The sequence below is a fragment of the Triticum aestivum genome, chromosome 4B, assembly GCF_018294505.1.
Source record: "Triticum aestivum cultivar Chinese Spring chromosome 4B, IWGSC CS RefSeq v2.1, whole genome shotgun sequence".
NCBI lineage: Eukaryota > Viridiplantae > Streptophyta > Magnoliopsida > Poales > Poaceae > Triticum > Triticum aestivum.
Genome location: NC_057804.1, coordinates 367,393,125 through 367,415,254, shown reverse-complemented (window position 1 = coordinate 367,415,254; position 22,130 = coordinate 367,393,125). Strand labels below are relative to the sequence as shown.

The 22,130-nt window shown below is 45.1% G+C and overlaps 1 protein-coding gene across 1 annotated transcript; it reads left to right on the top strand.

Moving 5' to 3' along the window:
• Positions 1–1,266: 1,266 nt before the first annotated feature.
• On the top strand, positions 1,267–3,243 carry LOC123094837 (uncharacterized). The gene is made up of 2 exons (XM_044516722.1): positions 1,267–2,662; positions 2,825–3,243. Exon 1 carries the CDS (start codon positions 1,288–1,290, stop codon positions 2,131–2,133), a length of 846 nt encoding a protein of 281 aa, XP_044372657.1. The 5' UTR covers positions 1,267–1,287; the 3' UTR covers positions 2,134–2,662; positions 2,825–3,243.
• Positions 3,244–22,130: the final 18,887 nt, after the last annotated feature.

The window sequence follows — 22,130 nt, the reverse complement described above, 5'->3', positions numbered from 1 at the left end:
GCAAGATGTCGAACGATACCCCATCCAGATTGAAGCACACCAAAAGCACACCCACATCCTTCCTAGCACTCTCTTGCATTTGGGAAAATATCTGTCTCTTCTCTCTTTGCGGATTGGGTATTGTCTTCACAAGAGTTGACCACTGAGGATAGGTACCATCAGCTAGGTAGTATCCCTTGTTGTAATGGTGGTCATTGATCTCAAAGTTGACCTCTGCAGAGTGGCCTTCTACAAGCCTTGCGAAGACTGGAGAACGCTGAAGCATGTTGATATCATTGTGAGAACCAGCCATGCCAAAAAAAAGAATGCCATATCCGAAGGTCTTGTGAAGCCACCGCTTCTAGTATGACAGCGACACCTTTCACATGCCCCTTGTACTGCCATTGCCAAGCAAATGGACAGTTCTTCAATTTCTAGTGCATACAATCTATGCTACCAAGTATACCCGGAAAGCCCCTATTGTACTGATCGCCAGCAACCGGTCTGTATCAGCATAGAGCAGGGCGTGACCGCTCTCCCTATTACAGTTCAAGGCCGGAGCATGCCCCGAGATTGATCCCCTGAACCGAGGCAGCTGCCTAGCAATTAGGTCATTGACGACCAATGCAGCAACCACAAGCTCTTCGTCAGCTGAGAACGAATCATCCGATGAATAAATAAAGTTGTGGAGAAAATACTCATCCCTGCTATCCATGGTACCTTGTGAGCAAAGTGTCGAACAACTTGCGGTCATGGGGAAGACGCGGCCGACAAGAGCACGTCAGGCTCCCCTCACATGCAGCAGGCAAGGTTGGCGTTGACGGCCCGTCGGCTATGCAAAACCTGTCGGAAGGTGTTGGGGTCAATGGGCGTCTCCGATGCCCGTAGCTTCCCTGGTATTGGATGCGGCGACAAAGAGCCACTAACGCCAGCAAAAAATCCTCCGAAACATGAGAGTGGGAGCGGCTATGGCGAGGGATGGTCAAGGTTTGGGCGGCCGAGCTAGACAGCGAGGAGGCGGCAAGCAAAATGGGTGGCGGCAGCTATGGCGGGGGGGGGGGGGGGGGACGGGAAGGAGGGGCAGTCCACATAGGGGAAGAAAAAAGGGGGTGTTAGAGTATATGCGTCAGTGTATGTATTCTGTATGTAGCGTGACTTGAGTCAGCGCTAGAGCGTGAGTAGTGGGCAGGATGTAGCCCACGATCGGCCTCAGCTAGTGGCACACGATCAGCCTGTAAACTGTATATAAACCTCAGCCGCAGTGCTAATCAAAAGTGTGTTGAATCTCATAGCCTTTCTCCCTCCTTCATGGTATCAGATACCACTGATCGGCTCAACACTTTTGCTCTGATCGACGACCCTGCTTCCGCTGCTATGAGCGACGGCCCCGGTTCCCCTTCCTCCCCCATTGCTGATGGCTCCGGCGCTCCTGCCACCGTCGATCTACCGCAACCACCACCTGCTTTCCTTCCGGCCGGCCCCGTCGCCGCTGTTCCTACTACCCCAGCCCCCACCGTCTCCCCTTCGGTGTTGCAAACGATCGACATTCGCCGCCACATCCCCGTCACCCTCGATCTTCCCGCCGGCAACTACGCGCAGTGGCGCCGCCACTTCGACACCGTGATCGGGATGTTCGGGATCCGCGACCATGTCGACGCCGCGGCCGTTCCTCGCTTCGATGACCATGACTGGGCGATGGCAGATCATGCAGTCGTTCACTGGTTGAACACCACGGTCGCGCCTGATCTTCTGGACGTCGTCATGGCGGACAGGGACATCGCGCTCACCGTCTGGATGGCAATCGATGGCATCTTCCGACACAACCATCTCGCGCGGGCCGTCTACGTCGAGGCCGAGTACCACGCTGTGGTGCAGGGCGACATGACAGTCATGCAGTACTGCACCAAGCTAAAGACGTACGCCGACCAGCTCCGCGACCTCGGCCAGCCAGTGACGGAGTCGCGACATGTCTTTCATCTCCTGCGCGGCCTCAACCGTCAGTACCATGGCGCCATCCCCCACATCATATCGCAGTCACCGCTGCCCTCGCTCCTCCAGACGCACTTCTTCCTTCTCATGGAGGAGCATCGTGCCGAGCAAACCGCGCGTCTACAGGGCATGCATGCGCTCGTCGCCGGGCGTGGCCCTGCTTAACCACCTGCCCCGGCCCCAGCCGCGCCTCCGGCTGCGCCTGACGTCAACAACGGTGGCCGTGCACGTGGCGGGCATGGGTGTCGCTGCGGACGCGACAACGGCCCCGCTGGTGCGCCCCTGCCAGCGCCGCCCCCGTGCGTTACTGGCCTGCCCGTTCGCGCATCGGGCGCCAACTCCTGGACCGTGCTTGTCCAGGCCTGGCCCATGCCGTGGCATGCCCCTGGCTCTGGCGTGCTCGGTCCGCGCCCCGGCACGCCGCACCAATAGGCCGTGTATGCCGCGCCGTCTCTGCTCGCGCCCGGTGCGCCTGGCTACCAGTACGGCTACGCGCCGCCGGCAGTCTACACCAACACACCTCCAAGCGTACCGCAGCAGCAGCCCCTGGACATGCACTCCCTCCAAGCCACGCTTCACAACGCCATGGCCGGACCGTCGTCCTCGGGGACCTCCTCCGAGTGGTACATGGACTCTAGCGCGGCTGCACACATGACTCATTCTCCTGGTACACTTCATTCCGTCCTCCCAAGTGGTGAGCATCTTCCCATCACCCACACCGGAGCTGGCTTGCTCATCTCCGGCACGCAATGTTCTTGTCTCGCCGGCTCTCATCAAGAATCTTCTTTCAGTATGACAAATTTGTCATGACAACCCCGTCTCAATTGAGTTTGACTTGTTTGGTTTCTCTGTCAAGGACCTCCAAACCCGGGAGGTGATCCCGTGCTGTGACTCCACCGGTGATCTGTACTCTGTGACAACGGCCCGTGCCTACACTCCGCGTCCATTCGCCTGCGTCGTCACTACTTCTCGCCTGCATCAGCGGCTCGGACATCTAGGGGCTCCGCAACTCCAACATGTCACTAGCTGCTCTTCGTTTAGCTTCAACAAATCCGTGCCGCATCCCTACCATGCCTGTCGTCTTGGCAAGCACACGCGCCTCCTGTTTTAGAGTCGCTTAGTTGTAGTTATTTTCCTTTTCAGTTGCTTCACCTGGATATATGGACCTCCCTGCATCTAGCATTTCTGGGTATCAGTTTTACTTAGCAATTCTCGACGATTACACACATTACGTCTGTACATTCCCGCTCAAATACAAGTCAGAGATCCTCCCAATCTTGCGTGATTTCTACACCTACGCACACACCCGGTTTCAGCTGCCAGTGTTCTCTGTGCATACTGACAATGGCCGTGAGTTCGGTAGTCATGCCTCGTGCGAGCTCCTTGCCTCTCATGGCACCGTGCTCCATCTGTCCTGTCCCTACACCAGCTAGCAGAACAACAAAGCTGAACGCACTCTGCGAACGCTCAACGACAGTGTGCGAGCTCTTCTTTTCCATGCCTCGCTGCCGTCCCGCTTCTCGGCTGAAGCCCTGAACACCGCCACGTTTCTGCTCAACAGGCGCCCTTGCCACAGCAGCTCGCCGCGCACCCCTCACGAGCTTCTCCTCGGCATTGCCCGTGATTACAGCATGCTCCGCGTCTTCAGTTGCCTTTGCTACCCGAACACTGCCTCCACGGCGTGCCACAATCTTGATTTTTGCTCTGCAGCATGCGTTTTCCTCGGCTATCCTGCCGATCATCGCGGGTACCATTCCTTCAACCTTGCGTCCAAGTGGGTTCTCACCTCACGACATGTCTATTTTCATGAGGATGTTTTCCCTTTCGCATGCGATGCTACCCCTACGCCGCCGGCTCCGCCATCCCTGGGCGCTCCGCCTATTCTACAGGTTCTTCGCCCGGGGCTCAGCTCTTCTTCATTATGCATCTGTCCAGCTGCGGGCACTGGATCGGGCTTGGCCTGCTCCCCTGACGCCGTTGGATCCGCTATGGGCGGCTCCGATGCCTCCGCGCCCAGCGCGCGCTCCATCGGTTCAAGCTCCACCGTTGGATCTGCGGCGGGTGGATCTGACGCCTCCATGTCTAGCGCACGCTCCACTGGTTCGAGCTCCACCACCCATTCCGCATCGTACGGCGCTGGCTCTTCGTCAGCATCCAGCGGGGGCGCTCCGCGCGCCGCGCCTGCTGCCCCGACACGCATGGTGACACGAGCTCAGGCCGTCACTTTCCGGCAGAATCCCAAGTACTACACCGCCACTGCATCGCCAACGACTGCGCTCTCTCCATTGCCGAGCTCCATGCGGGTCGCCGTGTGCGATTCAAACTGGCTTGCCACCATGCGCGACGAGTTCGCCGCGCTCGTCTCCAACCGCACTTGCGAGCTGGTCCCGCGGCCGCTGGGCGCCAATCTGGTCACTGGTAAGTGGGTCTTCAAGCACAAATTTCGCCTGGATGGTTCCCTCGAGCGCTACAAGGCGCGGTGGGTCGTCCGCGGCTTTCATCAGCGCGCCGGCTTCGACTACAGCGAGGCGTTCTCTCCAGTGGTCAAGCCGGCCACCATCCGCGCCGTCCTCACCATTGCTACCTCGCGGCGGTGGTCCGTTCACCAACTGGACGTCAAGAATGCGTTCCTGCACGGAACGCTCGCGGAGGAGGTCTACTGTCTTCAGCCCGCCGGCTTCGTCGACGAACAACAGCCACACCCCATATGTCGTCTGAACAAGTCGTTGTACGACCTCAAACAGGCTCGCGTGCGTGGTTCTAGACGTTCTCTGGCTTCGTCAAGACGCTGGGCTTCTCGGCGAACCGGTCTGACTCCTCCCTGTTCACCTATGCCAGCGGGGACGATGCCGCGTTCCTGCTCCTCTACGTCGACGACATCATCCTCACTGCCTCATCCCCGACTCTTCTCCAGCGCATCATTCTCTGGCTCACCAGCGAATTCTCCATGAAGGACCTGGGTGCCCTTCGGTTCTTCCTCGACATTCAGGTGACGGGCACTGCTGCTGGCTTTTTCCTCTGCCAGTGGCAGTATGCCGAAGACATTCTGGAGCGCGCCGGCATGGACACGTGCAAGCCGTCCCCGACGCTGATAGACACGAAGGGCAAGATTCCACATGCCGAGGGGCCGCGCCTCGCTGATCCGTCGGCGTATCGCAGCCTCGCTGGGGCCCTATAGTACCTCACCATCACCAGGCCGGAGCTCGCGTCGGGACTGTCACCACGCCCTCATCAAATGCGTGTTGCGGTATGTGCGTGGTGCGCCGTCCCATGGCTTGCATCTTCGCGCCTCTCCATCGCTGGACCTGCGGGCATTCACTGACGCCGACTGGGCCGACTGCCCCGACATGCGCCAGTCGACGTCTAGCTTCTGCATCTACCTCGGCGACGCGCTCATCTCCTGGTCGTCCAAATGCCAGGCTACGGTGTCACGGTCCAGTGCCGAAGCTGAGTACCGCGGCATCGCCAATGCAGTTGCCGAGTGCGTGTGGTTCCGACAACTCCTTGGCGAGCTCCTGCTCCCTCTTCGATCGGCGACCATGGTCTTCTGCGACAACGTCTCAGCCTGATATCTCTCAACGAATCCAGTTGACCATCGCCGCACCAAGCATGTGGAGCTCGACATCCATTTAGTTCGGGAGCGCGTGGCACTTGGCAAGTTTCGCATCCTTCACATCCCCACCAAGCAACAACTCGCCGACATCATGACTAAAGGCTTGCCTACGGACGTTTTTCTTCAGTTTCGGGCCAGTATTTGCATCGAGCCGGCCGCCGCCAAGACTGCGGGGGGTGTTAGAGTATACGCGTCAGTGTATGTATTCTGTATGTAGCGTGACTTGAGTCAGCGCTAGAGCGTCAGAAGTGGGCACGATTTAGCCCACGACCGGCCTCAGTTAGTGGCACACGATCAGCCTGTAAACTGTATATAAACCTCAGCCGCAGTGCTAATCGAAAGTGTGTTGAATCTCATAGCCTTTCTCCCTCCTTCAGAGGGTTGTGTCCCGACGCGCGGGCTAGGAAAGGACAAGGGCGTGTGTCCCGCTCATTCACGCGTTGTCCGTTTTGACACAAACACGACCCAAATCTAAATCGGGAATGGATCAAAATCAGATAAAAAACGAGGGTTTGTCCATTTGCTCCTGCGCATTAGGCCCTGATTTCTGTCTATGTAATTCCAATCGGACCAGACCGGACATTAGGGTCCGAGTTGGCGTCAGGCGCCTGAAAAGCCGGAATTTTTACCTCCGCCTCCTCGCCCCCGCCCCTGGGGCCGAATGCCTCATCGGAAACAAACCAAACCAAAAACCAAACCGGTGGTCGGTAGACCCCTGTCCCTGTGCGTTTGCTCTCGACTCCCGCGCGCTCGCAATGTCGCAATACAACCCGCTGTCCTGTTTGATTCCACTCACACTTTCTGTAGATTTCGACGTGGGATGAGCAGGCGCCGGCGAACATCCGCGGGGAGTGTAAAAAGATCTCGGCCGGACACGTCGCGCATCGAGTGCCGGAACACGCATGACGACATCTGTCCATGTCACTGCCTCGCTCCCTGACACTAGTGCTGCCTTCCTTTTCCTCCCATTCATTTTCACTTATTTTTAGAAACGCTTGGATCTATCATGTGCGTCATTATTCACCCCGTCTGCTGCTACCACTTGCTCTCCGTGCATATCTTCCTCCACGGAAGGACTCACCCCTCTCACCAGATGCATTTCATCTCTATCCACCCAGTGTCCGGTACACACAGCAAAGGAAACCATATCCCGTTGTACTGGATGGATAGCTGAGTTTTCGGTTCCAGAGTAAATAGTTTTGTCGCGGTTGCCGTGCAGTGCAGCACAATACACTGTTTAAAATACGTAGCCTTTATGGGTAGTGGTGGCCTCGGGGTATATCTATCCAAGGAAAATATTGCTCATAGTGCTATCAACGATATGTTAGACTGTATATTTACATAGAGTTTCGTTATGTAAGTGTATAGTGTAATTATACATGTGGTGTATCTCTATATATAAAGAGCCATACCCGTATTGGGGTGTCGTGCAAGTTTCCCACAAACCTAAGTTTTACATGGTATTAGACTAGGTTACGATCGCTTTCGCACGCCCCCGATCGCCGCCGCCGCCACGATCGCCTCTGCCACCGCGATGGCTTCTGCGCCCGCCCCCGCTCAGGCCTTCGCCGTCGCTGCTCAGGCCCCCGCCACCTCCCCGTTCCTGTTGTCGCGCCCGCTTGCCTCCATGGCTGGCGCCTCCACGGCTGCCGCCGCTCCGGCCCTTGGTGCTCCCCTGCATGGCCCGCCATCGCCGGGTCTGGCAGACGACATGCCGTCTCTGCCTCCTGGCTCCGGCCCAGTGCCGCCGCTGGCCTACGGGCCTCCTGCCGCCAACTCCCGGCCGGGGTATCCCCAACCCTATGGCTTTCCCGACGCGCTGGTGGCCCCCTACGGCGGTCCGGCCGCCCCACCGGTCTCCTACGGTGCGCCGTCCCACCCGGCGGCCCATGGCGCTGCTGCGGCCAACCCGTTGCTATCTTACCCGTCGCCACGTGGTGCCCTAGCTCTGTGATACGTCTTCAATGTGTCTATAATTTATGAAGTATCCATGCTATTATATTATCCATCTTGAATGTTTTATATGCATTTATATGCTATTTTATATAATTTTTGGGATGAACTTATTAACCTAGAGCCCAGTATCAGTTTCAGTTTTTCCTTATTTTTTGAGTTTTACAGAAAAGGAATACCAAACGGAGTCCAAATGACCTAAAAATTTACGGTGATTTTTTATGGACCAGAAGAAGGCCCCGAAACAAAAGAGTTGGGCCAGAAAAGCCACGAGGCCTCCACAAGGGCGGAGGGCGTGCCCCCTAGGACGCGCCCTCCGGTCTCTTGGGCTCCTCGTGGACCCCCCGACTTGTTCTCGACACCTAACATTCTTATAAATATAGAAACACACAGAAATAAACCTAGATCGGGAGTTCCACCGCCGCAAGTCTCTGTAACCACGAAAAACCTCTTGGGACCCTGTTCCGGCACCCTGCCGAAGGGGGTATCCATCAGCGGTGGCCATCTTCATCATTCCAGCGCTCTCCATGACGAGGAGGGAGTAGTTCACCCTCGGGGCTGAGGGTATGTACCAATAGCTATGTGTTTGATCTCTCTCTCTCTCTCTCTCTCTCTCTCTCTCGTGTTCTTGATCCGACACGAACTTGATGTACCGCGAGCTTTGCTATTATAGTCGGATCATATGATGTTTCTCCCTCTCTACCTTGTGATGAATTGAGTCTTTTCCTTTGAGGTTCTGTTATGTCAGATTGAGTCTTTGGATGTGAGAGCACTTGATGTATGTCTTGCGATGGGATATCCGTGGTGACAATGGGATCTTCTGTTGATCCACTTGATGTATGTTTTAGTTATCAACTTGCGGATTTCCGTGGTGACATTGTGGTAATCTATGCATAGGGGTTGATGCATGTTTTCATTATCCTTTCTCTGGTAGAAATCTCGGGATGCTCATGAAGTTCTTTGTGGTGGATTGAATATTATGAATTTGAAGTTGTTTGATGCATATCACATAATTGACCCACGGATACTTGTGGTGACATTGGAGTATCTAGGTGACATTAGGGTTGATTGATGTGTGTCATATGGTGTTACTTTACTACAAACTGCAGGGCTATTTGTGACACTTATAGGAATAGCTCAATGGATTGATTGGAAAGAATAATTTTGATGTGGTTTCGTACCCTACAAGCAATTTCATCTTATGTTCTCCGCGATAGGAACTTTGGAGTGATTTTTGTTGCATATTTAGGGATTGTTATATGATCTAATTATGTTCTCATTGTTGAGAGAACTTTCACTAGTGAAAGTATGAACCCTAAGCCTTGTTTTGAAGCATTGCAATACCGTTTTGCTCACTTTTGTTACTAGTTACCTTGCTGTTTTTATATTTTTAGATTACAAAAACCTATATCTACCATCCATGCACTTATATCACCATCTCTTCACCAAACTAGTGCACCTATACAAGTTACCATTGTATTGGGTGTGTTGGGTACACAAGAGACTCTTTGTTATTTGGTTGCAGGGTCGTTTGAGAGAGACTATCTTCATCCTACGCCTGCCACTGATTGATAAACCTTACGTCATCCACTTGAGGGAAATTTGCTACTTTCCTACAAAACTCTGTGCTTGGAGGCCCAACATGAGTTTACAAGAAGAAGGTTGCCTAGTGGACATCAAGCTCTTTTCTGGCGCCGTTTCCGGGGAGGTGAGTGCTTGAAGGTATATCTTTAGATCTTGCAATTGAATCTTTTAGTTTCTTGTTTTATCACTAGTTTAGTCTATAAAAGAAAACTAAAATGGAATTGAGGTTGCCTCATATGCTTTATCTTTTTAATGTCTTTCATGAAAATGATGGAAAGGAAAATTGTGCTCAAGTGTTAGAAGAACAAGTTTATAAAATGTTTGGCACTAAATCTTTGAATGATGAGCATGATTGCAATGTTGTTAGTGTGAATTCTTTGAATATCCATGATGCTAATAATATGCAAAGCTACAAGCTTGGGGATGCTACGTTTGATAAAGATGATATTTTTAGCCCCCCAAGTTTTGATGAGAATATTTATTATGATGAAAGCATGCCTCCTATTTATGATGATTATATTGATGAAAGTGGATTTGGAGAGGTCATGACTTTATTTAGTGATGAATCCACTATTTCGGAAGAGGTTCCAATTGATTATGAGAACATAGTTGCTATCTATGATGATTATTGTGATGACATGCATGCTATAGAGAATAATGATAACCATTAAACTTGTCATATTGATTTTAATTTTCAATTGAATTATGCCTCACATGATAGTTATTTTGTTGAGCTTGCTTCCACTACTATTCATGAGAAGAAATTTGCTTATGTGGAGAGTAATACAATTTCTATGCTTGTGAAAATAATGCTTTATGTGATGGTTATATTGTTGAATTCATTCATGATGCTACTGAAAATTATTATGAGGGAGGAATATATGCTTGTAGGAGTTGCAATAATATCAAGTTTCCTCTCTATGTGTTGAAAGTTTTGAAGTTATGCTTGTTTTGTCTTCCTATGCTAGTTGATTCTTGTTCCTATAAATTATTTGCTCAAAAAATCCCTATGCATAGGAAGTGAGTTAGACTTAAATGTGCTAGTCATATGCTTCATGATGCTCCCGTTATGTTTCAATTCTTATCTTTTATGTGAGCATCACTAACGTCATCATGCCTAGCTGAAAAGGCATTAAAGAAAAGCGCTTGTTGGGAGATAACCAATATTTACCCCTACTATTTTTGTGTGTTCTCATGATTATGCTACTGTAGTAATTATGTTTTATAGCTTTTGTTTTAATAAAGTTCCAAGTAAAGCCTTTGGGATAGTGTGGATGATAGTTGACTTGATTCTGTGCAAAAACAGAAACTTTTGATCTCAGTGCAGGAATTTTGAAAATTCACTGAAACGTTCTTTTGATCTGAATTTTTGATAAATGATTGATATACAAAATGTCTACTCTGTCTTAATTTTTCAGAATTTTTGGAGTTACAGAGGTACGGAAAGTTTCCAGATTAGTACAAACTGTTTTGTTTTAAACAGATTCTATTTTCTATGTGTTGTTTGCTTATTTTGATGAATCTATGAGTAGTATCGGAGGGTATGAACCATGTAGTTGTTGCAATACAGTAGATATAACACCAATATGAATTTATAATGAGTTTACAACAATACCTAAGTGGTGATTTGCTTTCTTATACTAACGGATATCATAAGATTTTCTGTTGAGTTTTGTGTTGTGAAGTTTTCAAGTTTTGGGTAAAGTTTCAATGGACTACGGAATAAGGAGTGGCAAGAGCCTAAACTTGGGGATGCCCAAGGCACCCAAAGGTAATATTCTAGGACAACCAAGAGCCTAAGCTTGGGGATGCCCCGGATGACATCCCCTCTTTCGTCTTCGTCTATCGGTAAATTTACTTGAGGCTATATTTTTATTCACCACAGGATATGTGTTTTGCTTGGAGCGTCATTTTCTTTTGTTTATATTTTCTTGTTGTTATTCATAGACATGTTTTATATCTTTTAATTCAATAAAAAGGTCAAGTATAACCTTTACCATGCTTATTTTGCAAGTCTTTATGTTGCTGTTTGAAAATAGAAAGTTTGCTGTTATGTTTTGAATATTGGTGAATAGTCAGAACATGATAAAATCATGAAATTTTTACACAATAAGGCACAAAAAAATTTCTATAGTGTGGTAATTTTTCAGAATTTTTGGAGTTAGGGAAGTATGATTCCTCTTGCATTCTTTATAGACTGTTCTATTCATATAGATTGCTGTTATGTTTGAATTGCTTGCATATGTTTGCTTGTTTAATGATTCTATTTGAGGATATGAGTATTAAATATGCATAGGCATTTAGTAGGCAATATCAAATAATAATTCTAGTGATTTGCTACAGTAGAGAATGTTAAGGTTTTGCATTGATTTATACTAACTTATCTCACGAGTTCTTGTTGAGTTTTGTGTGGATGAAGTTATTAAGATTTAGGAAAACTGTGATATGAGAGGAATTAAGGAGACACAAAAGCTCAAGATTGGTGATGCCCAAGGCATCCCTAATTAATATTTTAGGAATTCTCAAGCATCTAAGCTTGGGGATGCCCCGGTTGGCATCCCACCTTTCTTCTTCAACAATGATCGGTCAGTTTTGGTTGAGCCTAAGTTTTTGCTTCTTCACATGATATGTGCTATCCTTTCAATGTCATTTTATTTTATTAGGATTTGCTTGCTATTTGAATAAAATATTCAGATATGAAATACTTAAATAAGAGATAGTCCTTACATAGCTAAATAATTATTCAACTACTCATTGATCTTCACTTTTATCTTTTCGAGTAGTTTGTCATTTACTCTCGAGCTTCACTTATATCCTATGAGTAAATGGTTGAATGATGTGAAAATCCTAAATATGAATTTATATATGTTTCATATGCTTATACCATGGGGAGTAGTGACTTCACATATAAGAAGTAGAGGTGGTAAATTTATTGAAAGTAAGCAAACATGGTATTGGTCACTTGAAAAATTCATGAAAGAATATTGAAGGAAGAGAGGTTTCACATATAAATATACTATCTTGGACATCTTCTATGATTGTGAGCCCCATTAATTATTTTCAAACTTGAGCAAATTAGTTGAAGTCGGACAAGGAAGACAACATAATGAGTTATGCTTGGGTATATTTGTATATAAGTTATATTGTTATGGATCCTCCAATATGTGGTGCTTGCTATTTAGAATCTTTTGCTAGCCAAAATTTCTGTACTAAGTGGGAATACTACTTGTGCATCCAAAATCCTTGAACCAAGTTTCTTCCATGAGTGTCCACCATATCTTCCTATATGCGCTATTTACCTGTCGTTCCAAGTAAATTTGCATGCGCCAAACTCTAAACCTTCAAATATTAATTTGTTTTGTATGTCCGAATCGCTCATGTAGCGACTAGGGACTGTCAGTATTTTCCATGCTAGGTGGGTTATCTCAAAATGAGTGCTTATTCACTTATCATTCATGAGAAAGTGGTTGGTAATTGGGATGCCCAGTCCTATGATCAAAAGATCAAAAACGAAATCGCAAATAATTAAACAAAACTCCGCCAGGATTGTTGATAGTTGGACGGTACCCCTTGTTTCGGACCAGCCATGGATTTTGCTTGTTAGTGGTGGGGAGTAAAAACTTTACCATTCTGTTTGGGAACCGCCTATAATGTATCTAGCATGGAAGATATTGGGAACTCTTGGTTGTTATGTTGACAATGAAAGCATACCTCTCAAAATTATTTCCATCTCTGTTTTAAAAGCTTCGAGCTCTGGCACCTCTACAAATCCCTGTTTCCCTCTGCGATGGGCCTATCTTTTACTTTTATGCAAGAGTCAGTAGTATTCTGATACGTCTCCGTCGTATCTACTTTTCCAAACACTTTTGCCCTTGTTTTGGACTCTAACTTGCATGATTTGAATGGAACTAATCCGGACTAACGCTGTTTTCAGCAGAACTCCCATGGTGTTATTTTTGTGCAGAAATAAAAGTTTTCGGAATGACCTGAAAATCCATGGAGCAACTTTTCAGAATTATTAAAAATAATAGCGAAAGAAATAGTATCAGGGGGCCCACACACTGTCCACGAGGGTGGGGGGCGCCCCCTCCCCCTGGGCGCGCCCCCTGCCTTGTGGGCCCCTTGGACGTCCACCGACCTCAACTCCAACTCCATATATTTGCTTTCGCGGAGAAAAAAAATCAGAGAGAAAGTTTCATCGCGTTTTATGATATGGAGCCATCGCCAAGCCCTAATCTCTCCCGGGAGGGCTGATCTGGAGTCCGTTCGGGGCTCCGGAGAAGGGGATTCATCACCATCGTCATCATCAACCATCCTCCATCACCAATTTCATGATGCTCACCGCCGTGCGTGAGTAATTCCATTGTAGGCTTGCTGGACAGTGATGGGTTGGATGAGATTTACCATGTAATCAAGTTAGTTTTGTTAGGGTTTGATCCCTAGTATCATTATGTTCCGAGATTGATGTTGCTATGACTTTGCTATGCTTAATGCTTGTCACTAGGGCCCGAGTGCCATGATTTCAGATCTGAACCTATTATGTTTTCATGAATATATGTGAGTTCTTGATCCTATCTTGCAAGTCTATAGTCACCTATTATTTGTTATGTTCCGACAACCCCGCAGTGACAATAATCGGGATACTTCTCGGTGATGACCGTAGTTTGATGAGTTCATGTATTCACTAAGTGCTAATGCTTTGGTCCGGTTCACTATTAAAAGGAGGCCTTAATATCCCTTAGTTTCCGTAAGGACCCCGCTGCAATGGGAGGGTAGGACAAAAGATGTCATGCAAGTTCTTTTCCATAAGCATGTATGACTATATTCGGAATACATGCCTACATTACATTGATGAACTGGACCTAGTTCCGTGTCACCCTAGGTTATAACTATTACATGAGGAATCGCATCCGACATAATTATCCATCACTGATCCAATGCCTACGAGCTTGTCACATATTGTGCTTTGCTTATTTACTTCACCGTTGCTACTGTTACAATTACTACAAAACTACTACTGTTACTTTTGCTACCGTTACTGTTACTTCCATACTACTTTGCTACTAAATACTTTGCTGCAGATACTAAGTTATCCAGGTGTGGTTGAATTGACAACTCAACTGCTAATACTTGAGAATATTCTTTGGCTCCCCTTGTGTCGAATCAATAAATTTGGGTTGAATACTCTACCCTCGAAAATGGTTGCGATCCCCTATACTTGTGGGTTATCAAGACTATTTTATGGCACCGTTGCCGGGGAGCATAGCTCTATTCTTTGAGTCACTTGGGATTTATATATGCTGATCACTATGAAGAACTTGAAAGACAAAAGAACTAAGATTTATCCCTCAACTACGAGGGGAGGTAAGGAACTTCCATCTAGCTCAGCACTTGATTCTCCTTCTGTTATGAGCAAACTTGCGACACCTAAACCTGCTTCTGCTATTAATTCTGATATGTCGCATGTTATTGATGATGCCACTTCTACTATGCATGATACTTATGATGAAACTACTTTTGTGCTTGATACTACTTTGGCATTAGGTGAATTTCTTGATGAACAACTTGCTAGGGTTAGAGAGAATGAAATTATTGAAGATGATATTATTGAAGATAGTGATGATGAGGGTTCTCCCCCTAAGTATGAATTGCATGTTGTTCCTGAGGGTTACGTTATGGATGAAGAAACTACTAGAGCTATTCTTGCTTGCAATGATAGATCTGATCTTAAGAAGTTATTAGCTAAATGGAAATAGAAATCCTTAAATGCTAGAATGAAATATGACCCTGCTTTTGCTACTTCACCTATCTTTTTTACTGATAAGGATTATGAATTCTCTGTCGATCCTGAGATAATTACTTTGGTTGAATATGATCCTTTTTATGGCAACGAATCTGAAACTGTTGTGGCACATCTTACTAAATTGAATGATATAGCCACCCTGTTCACTAATGATGAGAAATCTCACTACTATTATACCCTTAAGATATTTCCATTCTCATTAAAGGGTGATGCTAAAAATTGGTTTAATTCTCTTGATCCTGGTTGTGTGCGTAGTCCCCAGGATATGATTTATTACTTCTCTGCTAAATATTTCCCTGCTCATAAGAAACAAACTGCCTTGAGGGAAATATATAATTTTGTGCAAGTTGAAGAAGACAGTCTCCCACAAGCTTGGGGGAGGCTTCTCCGATTACTTAATGCTTTGCCTGATCATCCTCTTAAGAAAAATGAAATACTTGATATCTTTTATAATGGACTAATTGATGCTTCCAAGGACCACTTGGATAGTTGTGCTGGTTGTGTTTTCAGGGAAAGAACAGTCGATCAAGCTGAATTGTTATTGAATAATGTGTTGACTAATGAAAATAATTGGACTCTTCCTGAGCCAATTGAGCCAACTCCTGAGCCAACTCCTGAGCCAATTCCTAAACCTACTCCGAAGAAGAGAGGTGTTCTATTTCTCAGTCCTGAAGATATGCAAGAGACAAAGAAATCTATGAAAGAAAAAGGTATTAAAGCTGAAGATGTTAAGAATTTACCTCCCATTGAAGAAATACATGGTCTTAATATACCACCTATTGAAGAAGCACATGGTCTTGATAACCCGACACAGGTAGTAAAGGTAAATTCTCTCTATAGATACGATAAAGTTGAAATCCCGTCTACTAAGTTTCCTAGCCAATGTTTAGATGAATTTTATGACTTTATGACTAGACAATAAAATTTCAATGCTTATGTTGGTAGAGAATTAAAGAGTAATGCTTACATGATTGGACGCTTGAGTGCTTATATGGCTAGAGTTAAAGGTGAACTTAAATTTATTAGCAAATATGCTTCTATGGTTACCACTCAAGCAGAACAAGTACTTAAAGCTCAAAGTGATTTGCTTGATGAATTAAATAATAAGCATGACTTTGCTATTAGAGTGGCTACTAGAACTGGTAGAATGACTCAGGAACCTTTGTATCCTGAAGGCCACCCTAAGAGAATTAAGCAACATTCTCAGAGAATTAATTTAGAGGCACCTAGTTCTTCTAAAAAGAAGAAAAGGAAAAATGATAGGACTTTGCATGCTTCTAGTGAACCTGTTGTAGACACACCCGAGAATCCCAATGATATTTCTATTTCTGATGCTGAAACACAATCTGGTGATGAACATGAACCTAGTGATAATGTTAATGATAATGTTCATGTTGATGCTCAACTTAGCAATGATAATGATGTAGAGATTGAACCTGCTGTTGATCTTGATAACCCATAATCAAAGAATCAACGTTATGATAAAAGAGATTTTGTTGCTAGGAAGCATGGTAAAGAAAGAGAGCCATGGGTTTAGAAACCCATGCCTTTTCCTCCTAAACCATCCAAGAAAAAGGATGATGAGGATTTTGAGCGCTTTGCTGAAATGATTAGACCTATCTTTTTGCGTATGCGCTTAACTGATATGCTTAAAGTAAATCCTTATGCTAAATACATGAAGGATATCATTACAAATAAAAGAAAGATACCGGAAGCTGAAATTTCCACCATGCTTGCTAATTGTACTTTTAAGGGTGGAATACCAAAGAAACTTGGAGATCCAGGAGTACCAACTATACCATGCTGCATTAAAAGAAACTATGTTAAAACTGCTTTATGTGATCTTGGAGCCGATGTTAGTGTTATGCCTCTCTCTTTATATCGTAGACTTGAATTGAATAAGTTGACACCTACTGAAATATCTTTGCAAATGGTTGATAAATCAATTGCTATACCTGTCGGCATTTGTGGGGATGTGCCTATTGTGATTGCAAACGTTATTATCTTAACGAACTTTGTTATTCTTGATATTCCCGAGGACGATAGTATGTCGATTATCCTTGGTAGACACTTTTCGAATACTGCAGGGGCTGTTATTGATTGCAACAAAGGCAATGTCACTTTTCACGTTAATGGTAATGAGCTTACGGTACACTTTCCGAGGAAACAACCTCAAGTTCATAACATCAATTATATTGGAAAAATTCCATCAATTATTATTGGAGGTTTTGAATTTCCTCTTCCTACTGTCAAGAAGAAATATGATATTCTTATTATTGGGGATGTGCATATCCCCGTTGAGGTAACCTAGTGTTATTCGAAATTTCTCCGGTTTCATGTTATTCGGAATGAGTTTGTTAACAAGACTTGATCAATCTTGTTAGTGGATTCCTTTCGATGAGCATGAGATGGATGAAACTAGAAGGCACAACCTTCTGTACCCTCCTTTTACTTTCTGTTATTTAGATTAAATAAAGTAAAAATAGTATTATCTGTCTGTTTTCTGAATTATTCATGTAATAAAAAATATCGCAAAAATAAAAGTTCTCCAAATGCCCTGCAAACTTAGTATGATTTTTTCTGGAGTATTTGAGAATATTTGGCACTGAGAACACAGCAGGGGGAGCTGTCACCTGGCCACGAGGGTCCTGGGCGCGCCCACCCTTACAGGGCGCGCCCCTACCTCATGGGCCCATGGTGGCCCCCTCCACTTATTCCTACACCCACACACTTCCTCTTCCTCTCAAAAAAAATCCCCATCTAGCTCAAGCACGAGTTCTAGCTTGTTTTGCTGCAATTTTTGATCTCCTTGCTCAAAGCTCCATTCACAAAACTGCTTTGGGGGATTGATCCTTGGTATGTGACTCCTCCAATGGTCCAATTAGTTTTTGTTATAGTGCTTTATTCATTGCAAATTTTTGCTGCCTAGGTGACCCTGTTCTTGAGCTTGCATGTCAAATTTATGAGGTCCCAAGTAATTCTAATGCATGATATAGGCTCTAGGCACTTGTGGGAGTAGTTGCTATCAATCTTGTTTAGTTTGATTCACTTTTATTTTGAGTTATTGAAAATTTCAGAAATTTTTCAAATGAAGAAATATGTCTAGAAAAATGTACCAAGGTGGTTCTTCAAGAAAGCAAGGACCCAGGCGCGCTATGCGTGAGCAAGACGATGAACCACCAAGGAAAGCTGATGTGCAGCCTTGTGAATGGCCGTCAGAAGAATTTATGGTCAATGCAGACATCAAGGATGAATTTGATGCATATGTGCGTAATGCCGATCTTGAGGACTTCATGCAAGATAAGTGTCCTCAGTACTACTATTTGACTGATTCATTCGTGAGAAGGTTTAAATTTACATCTTCGCGTAATTCTCAAAGTGTTCTGTTTGATATTTATGATCAATCATATACCATGGACCTAGAAGATTTTACTACTGCTTGCAAACTCCCACAGTGGGTAGTGTTAATGAAACTCGTAAATCAGAATATAAAGACTTTCTTGCTAGTATCACTGTGGGAGAATCTAGAGAAATAGCACAAGCTACCATAGAGAGCATTCATTTTCCTGCTATACATTATTTTGCTCTCTTCATTGGTAGATGCATTAACGGTAAGGATGAAGCATGTCACATGTGTGTTCCTGATCTTTGTGTTCTCAAGAGTGCTGTATTAGGTGATAAAGAATACAACTTGGGGGCAATTGTTGCACGTAGGTTGCATAACAATGGTTTAGTTGGAGATTTAGTTGGAGGGATTTATGCGACCTGTGTGGCTAATTATCTTGGTATACTTCACGTGAGGGTGATAGGGAGTTGCCTCCCGCTTATTTAGATTATAATGCTATGGTCAGTCATCATTTTCTTGAGAGGAATGAACAATTCCTCCAGTATCGACTAATCTTTGATAGACGTCGCGCTGTCCATGTTACTCTCCCCGCTCCTTCCCTTTCTGACTACCAGGAAAAAAGAAGATATGTTGTCACCAGGGAGGAGGCAAATGAGTACGAGAGGAGGACGGAGGCAGCTCGCCGCCATGCCGCAGCTCAGGAGGCATTGGCTGCTGCATCTCAGTACGACCCCAGTTACAACTACGGATATCAGTCAGGCTATCCATGGCCATAGACCAACTTAGGCCAAAAGCCTAAGCTTGGGGGAGTACGTATTTCTCACCGGCATTACATTCATGTTCACACACTCATTCTAGTTGTGAGTATTCATACTTTTTCATTGTATTATCCATGCTAGTTTAATTCTTTTTCTAGGTTTCTTCTTGTGTGTTTGATAAACCTTAAGAAAACCAAAAAAATTAGTTAGTTTAATTTCTATGCTTTTAGTAGTAATTAAAAGAAAACCCCAAAATATTTCTTGTTCTTCTTTTTGCTTGTTGGGAGCTTTCCCGTGTAAATAGTTTTATTTCTTTTCTTTGGGGGTCGAGAGGAGAAGACCATAATGAAAATGTTTAGTGGCTCTAATATGCATGCTTGTTGATTTAACCAAGAGCCCATATTACCTTGTCTTCTCCCTTGAATTGAATGCTTGCAGATTCCAGCTTAGTCCAATGCACGTGCACTATTATTATTATCCACATCGTTCGATCGTGCAAGTGAAAGGCGATAATGACGATATATGATGGACTGACTGAGATGAGAGAAGTTGGTATGAACTCAACCTCTCTTGTTTTTGTAAATATGATTAGTTCATCGTTCCTGATTCAGCCTATTGTGAATAAACATGTTTGCAATGACAATTAGAGATTATAGTTGCTTATGCCATGCTTAATTAGCTAGGAGCTTATAATGGTTTACCTTGCGTGCCAACATGTTGTTAAAATGGTTGTGATGTGGTATGATAGGGTGGTATCCTCCTCTGAATGATTCGAGTGACTTGACTTGGCACATGTTCACACATGTAGTTGAAACAAAATCAACATAGCCTTCATGATATTTATGTTCTTGGTGGATTATGTCCTACTCATGTTTGCCCTCAGGGTTGATTAATTTTAATGCATGTTCATGACTGTTGTCGCTCTCTCAGTTGGTCGCTTCCTAGTCTTTTGCTAGCCTTCACCTGTACTAAGCGGGAATACTGCTTGTGCATCCAAACTCCATAAACCCCAAAGTTATTCCATATGAGTCCACCATACCTTCCTATATGCGGTATTTACCTGCCGTTCCAAGTAAATTTGTATGTGTCAAACTCCAAACCTTCAAATGAAATTCTATTTTGTATGCTCGAACAGCTCATGTATCAACTAGGGCTGTCTGTATCTTCCATGCTAGGTGGGTTATTCTCAAGAGGAGTGGACTCCACTCCTCATTCACGAGAAAATGGCTAGTAACCGGGATGCCCAGTCCCATGATCAAAAGATCAAATCAAATCAAAATAATTAAAAAAAAATCCCCAGGATTGTTGCTAGTTGGAAGCACCCGTTGTTTCGGGCAAGCTATGGATTGATGCTTGTTGGTGGTGGGGGAGTATAAACTTTACCATTCTGTTTGGGAACCGCCTATAATGTATGTAGCATGGAAGATATCAAGATCTCATAGTTGTTGCATTGACAGTGAAAGTATACCGCTCAAAATGTTATTTATCTCTATTTTAAAATCGAGCTCTGGCACCTCTACAAATCTCTGCTTCCCTCTGTGAAGGGCCTATCTATTTACTTTTATGTTGAGTCATCACCCTCTTATTAAAAAGCACCTGCTGGAGAGCACCGTTGTCATTTGCATGCATTACTATTAGTTTATATTGGGTATGACTATGACTGGATCTCTTCTACCATGAATTACAATGTTTAGTCAGTCCTTGATCTTTAAAGGTGCTTTGCATTTATGTTTTGCGGTCTCAGAAAGGGCTAGCGAGATACCATCTTGTTATATCATATTATGATTGTTTTGATAAAGTGTTGTCATCCGAGATTTATTATTATTGCTCGCTAGTTGATTATGCCATTGATATGAGTAAACATGAGACCTAAGTGTTATTGTGAATATGGTTAGTTCATAATCTTTGCTGAAAACTTGAATGCTGGCTTTACATATTTACAACAACAAGAGCAAACAGAGTTTGTAAAAGTTCTTCTTTGTCACTTTCAGTTTGTCAACTGAATTGCTTGAGGACAAGCAAAGGTTTAATCTTGGGGGAGTTAATACGTCTCCATCGTATCTACTTTTCCAAACACTTTTGCCCTTGTTTTGGACTCTAACTTGCATGATTTGAATGGAACTGACCCGGACTGACGCTGTTTTCAGCAGAACTGCCATGGTGTTATTTTTGTGCAGAAATAAAAGTTCTCGGAATGACCTGAAAATCCACGGAGCAACTTTTCAGAATTAATAAAAAATACTGGCGAAAGAAATAGCGTCAGGGGGCCCACACCCTGTCCACGAGGGTGGGGGACGCGCCCGCTCCCCCTGGGCGCGCCCCCTGCCTCGTGGGCCCCCTGGACGTCCACCGACCTCAACTCCAACTACATATATTTGCTTTCACGGAGAAAAAAATCAGAGAGAAAGTTTCATTGCATTTTACGATACGGAGCCGCCGCCAAGCGCTAATCTCTCTTGGGAGGGCTAATCTGGAGTCCGTTCGGGGCTCCGGAGAGGGGGATTCGTCGCCGTCATCATCATCAACCATCCTCCATCACCTATTTCATGATGCTCACCGCCGTGCGTGAGTAATTCCATCGTAGGCTTGCTGGACGATGATGGGTTGGATGAGATTTACCATGTAATCAAGTTAGTTTTGTTAGGGTTTGATCCCTAGTACCATTATGTTCTGAGATTGGTGTTGCTATGACTTTGCTATGCTTAATGCTTGTCATTAGGGCCCAAGTGCCATGATTTCAGATTTGAACCTATTATGTTTTCATGAATATATGTGAGTTCTTGATCCTATCTTGCAAATCTATAGTCACCTATTATGTGTTATGATCCGACAACCCCGAAGTGACAATAATCGGGATACTTCTCGGTGACGACCGTAGTTTGAGGAGTTCATGTATTCACTAAGTGCTAATGCTTTGGTCCGGTTCTCTATTAAAAGGAGGCCTTCATATTGCTTAGTTTCCATTAGGACCCTGCTGCCACGGGAGGGTAGGACAAAAGATGTCATGCAAGTTCTTTTCCATAAGCACGTATGACTATATTCAGAATACATGCCTACATTACATTGATGAACTGGAGCAAATTCTGTGTCACCCTAGGTTATAAC

What these genes read in the sequence shown, in the direction of transcription:
- LOC123094837 (XM_044516722.1), top strand. Translation starts at nt 1,288, where the DNA reads ATGGTATCAGATACCACTGATCGGCTCAACACTTTTGCTCTGATCGAC.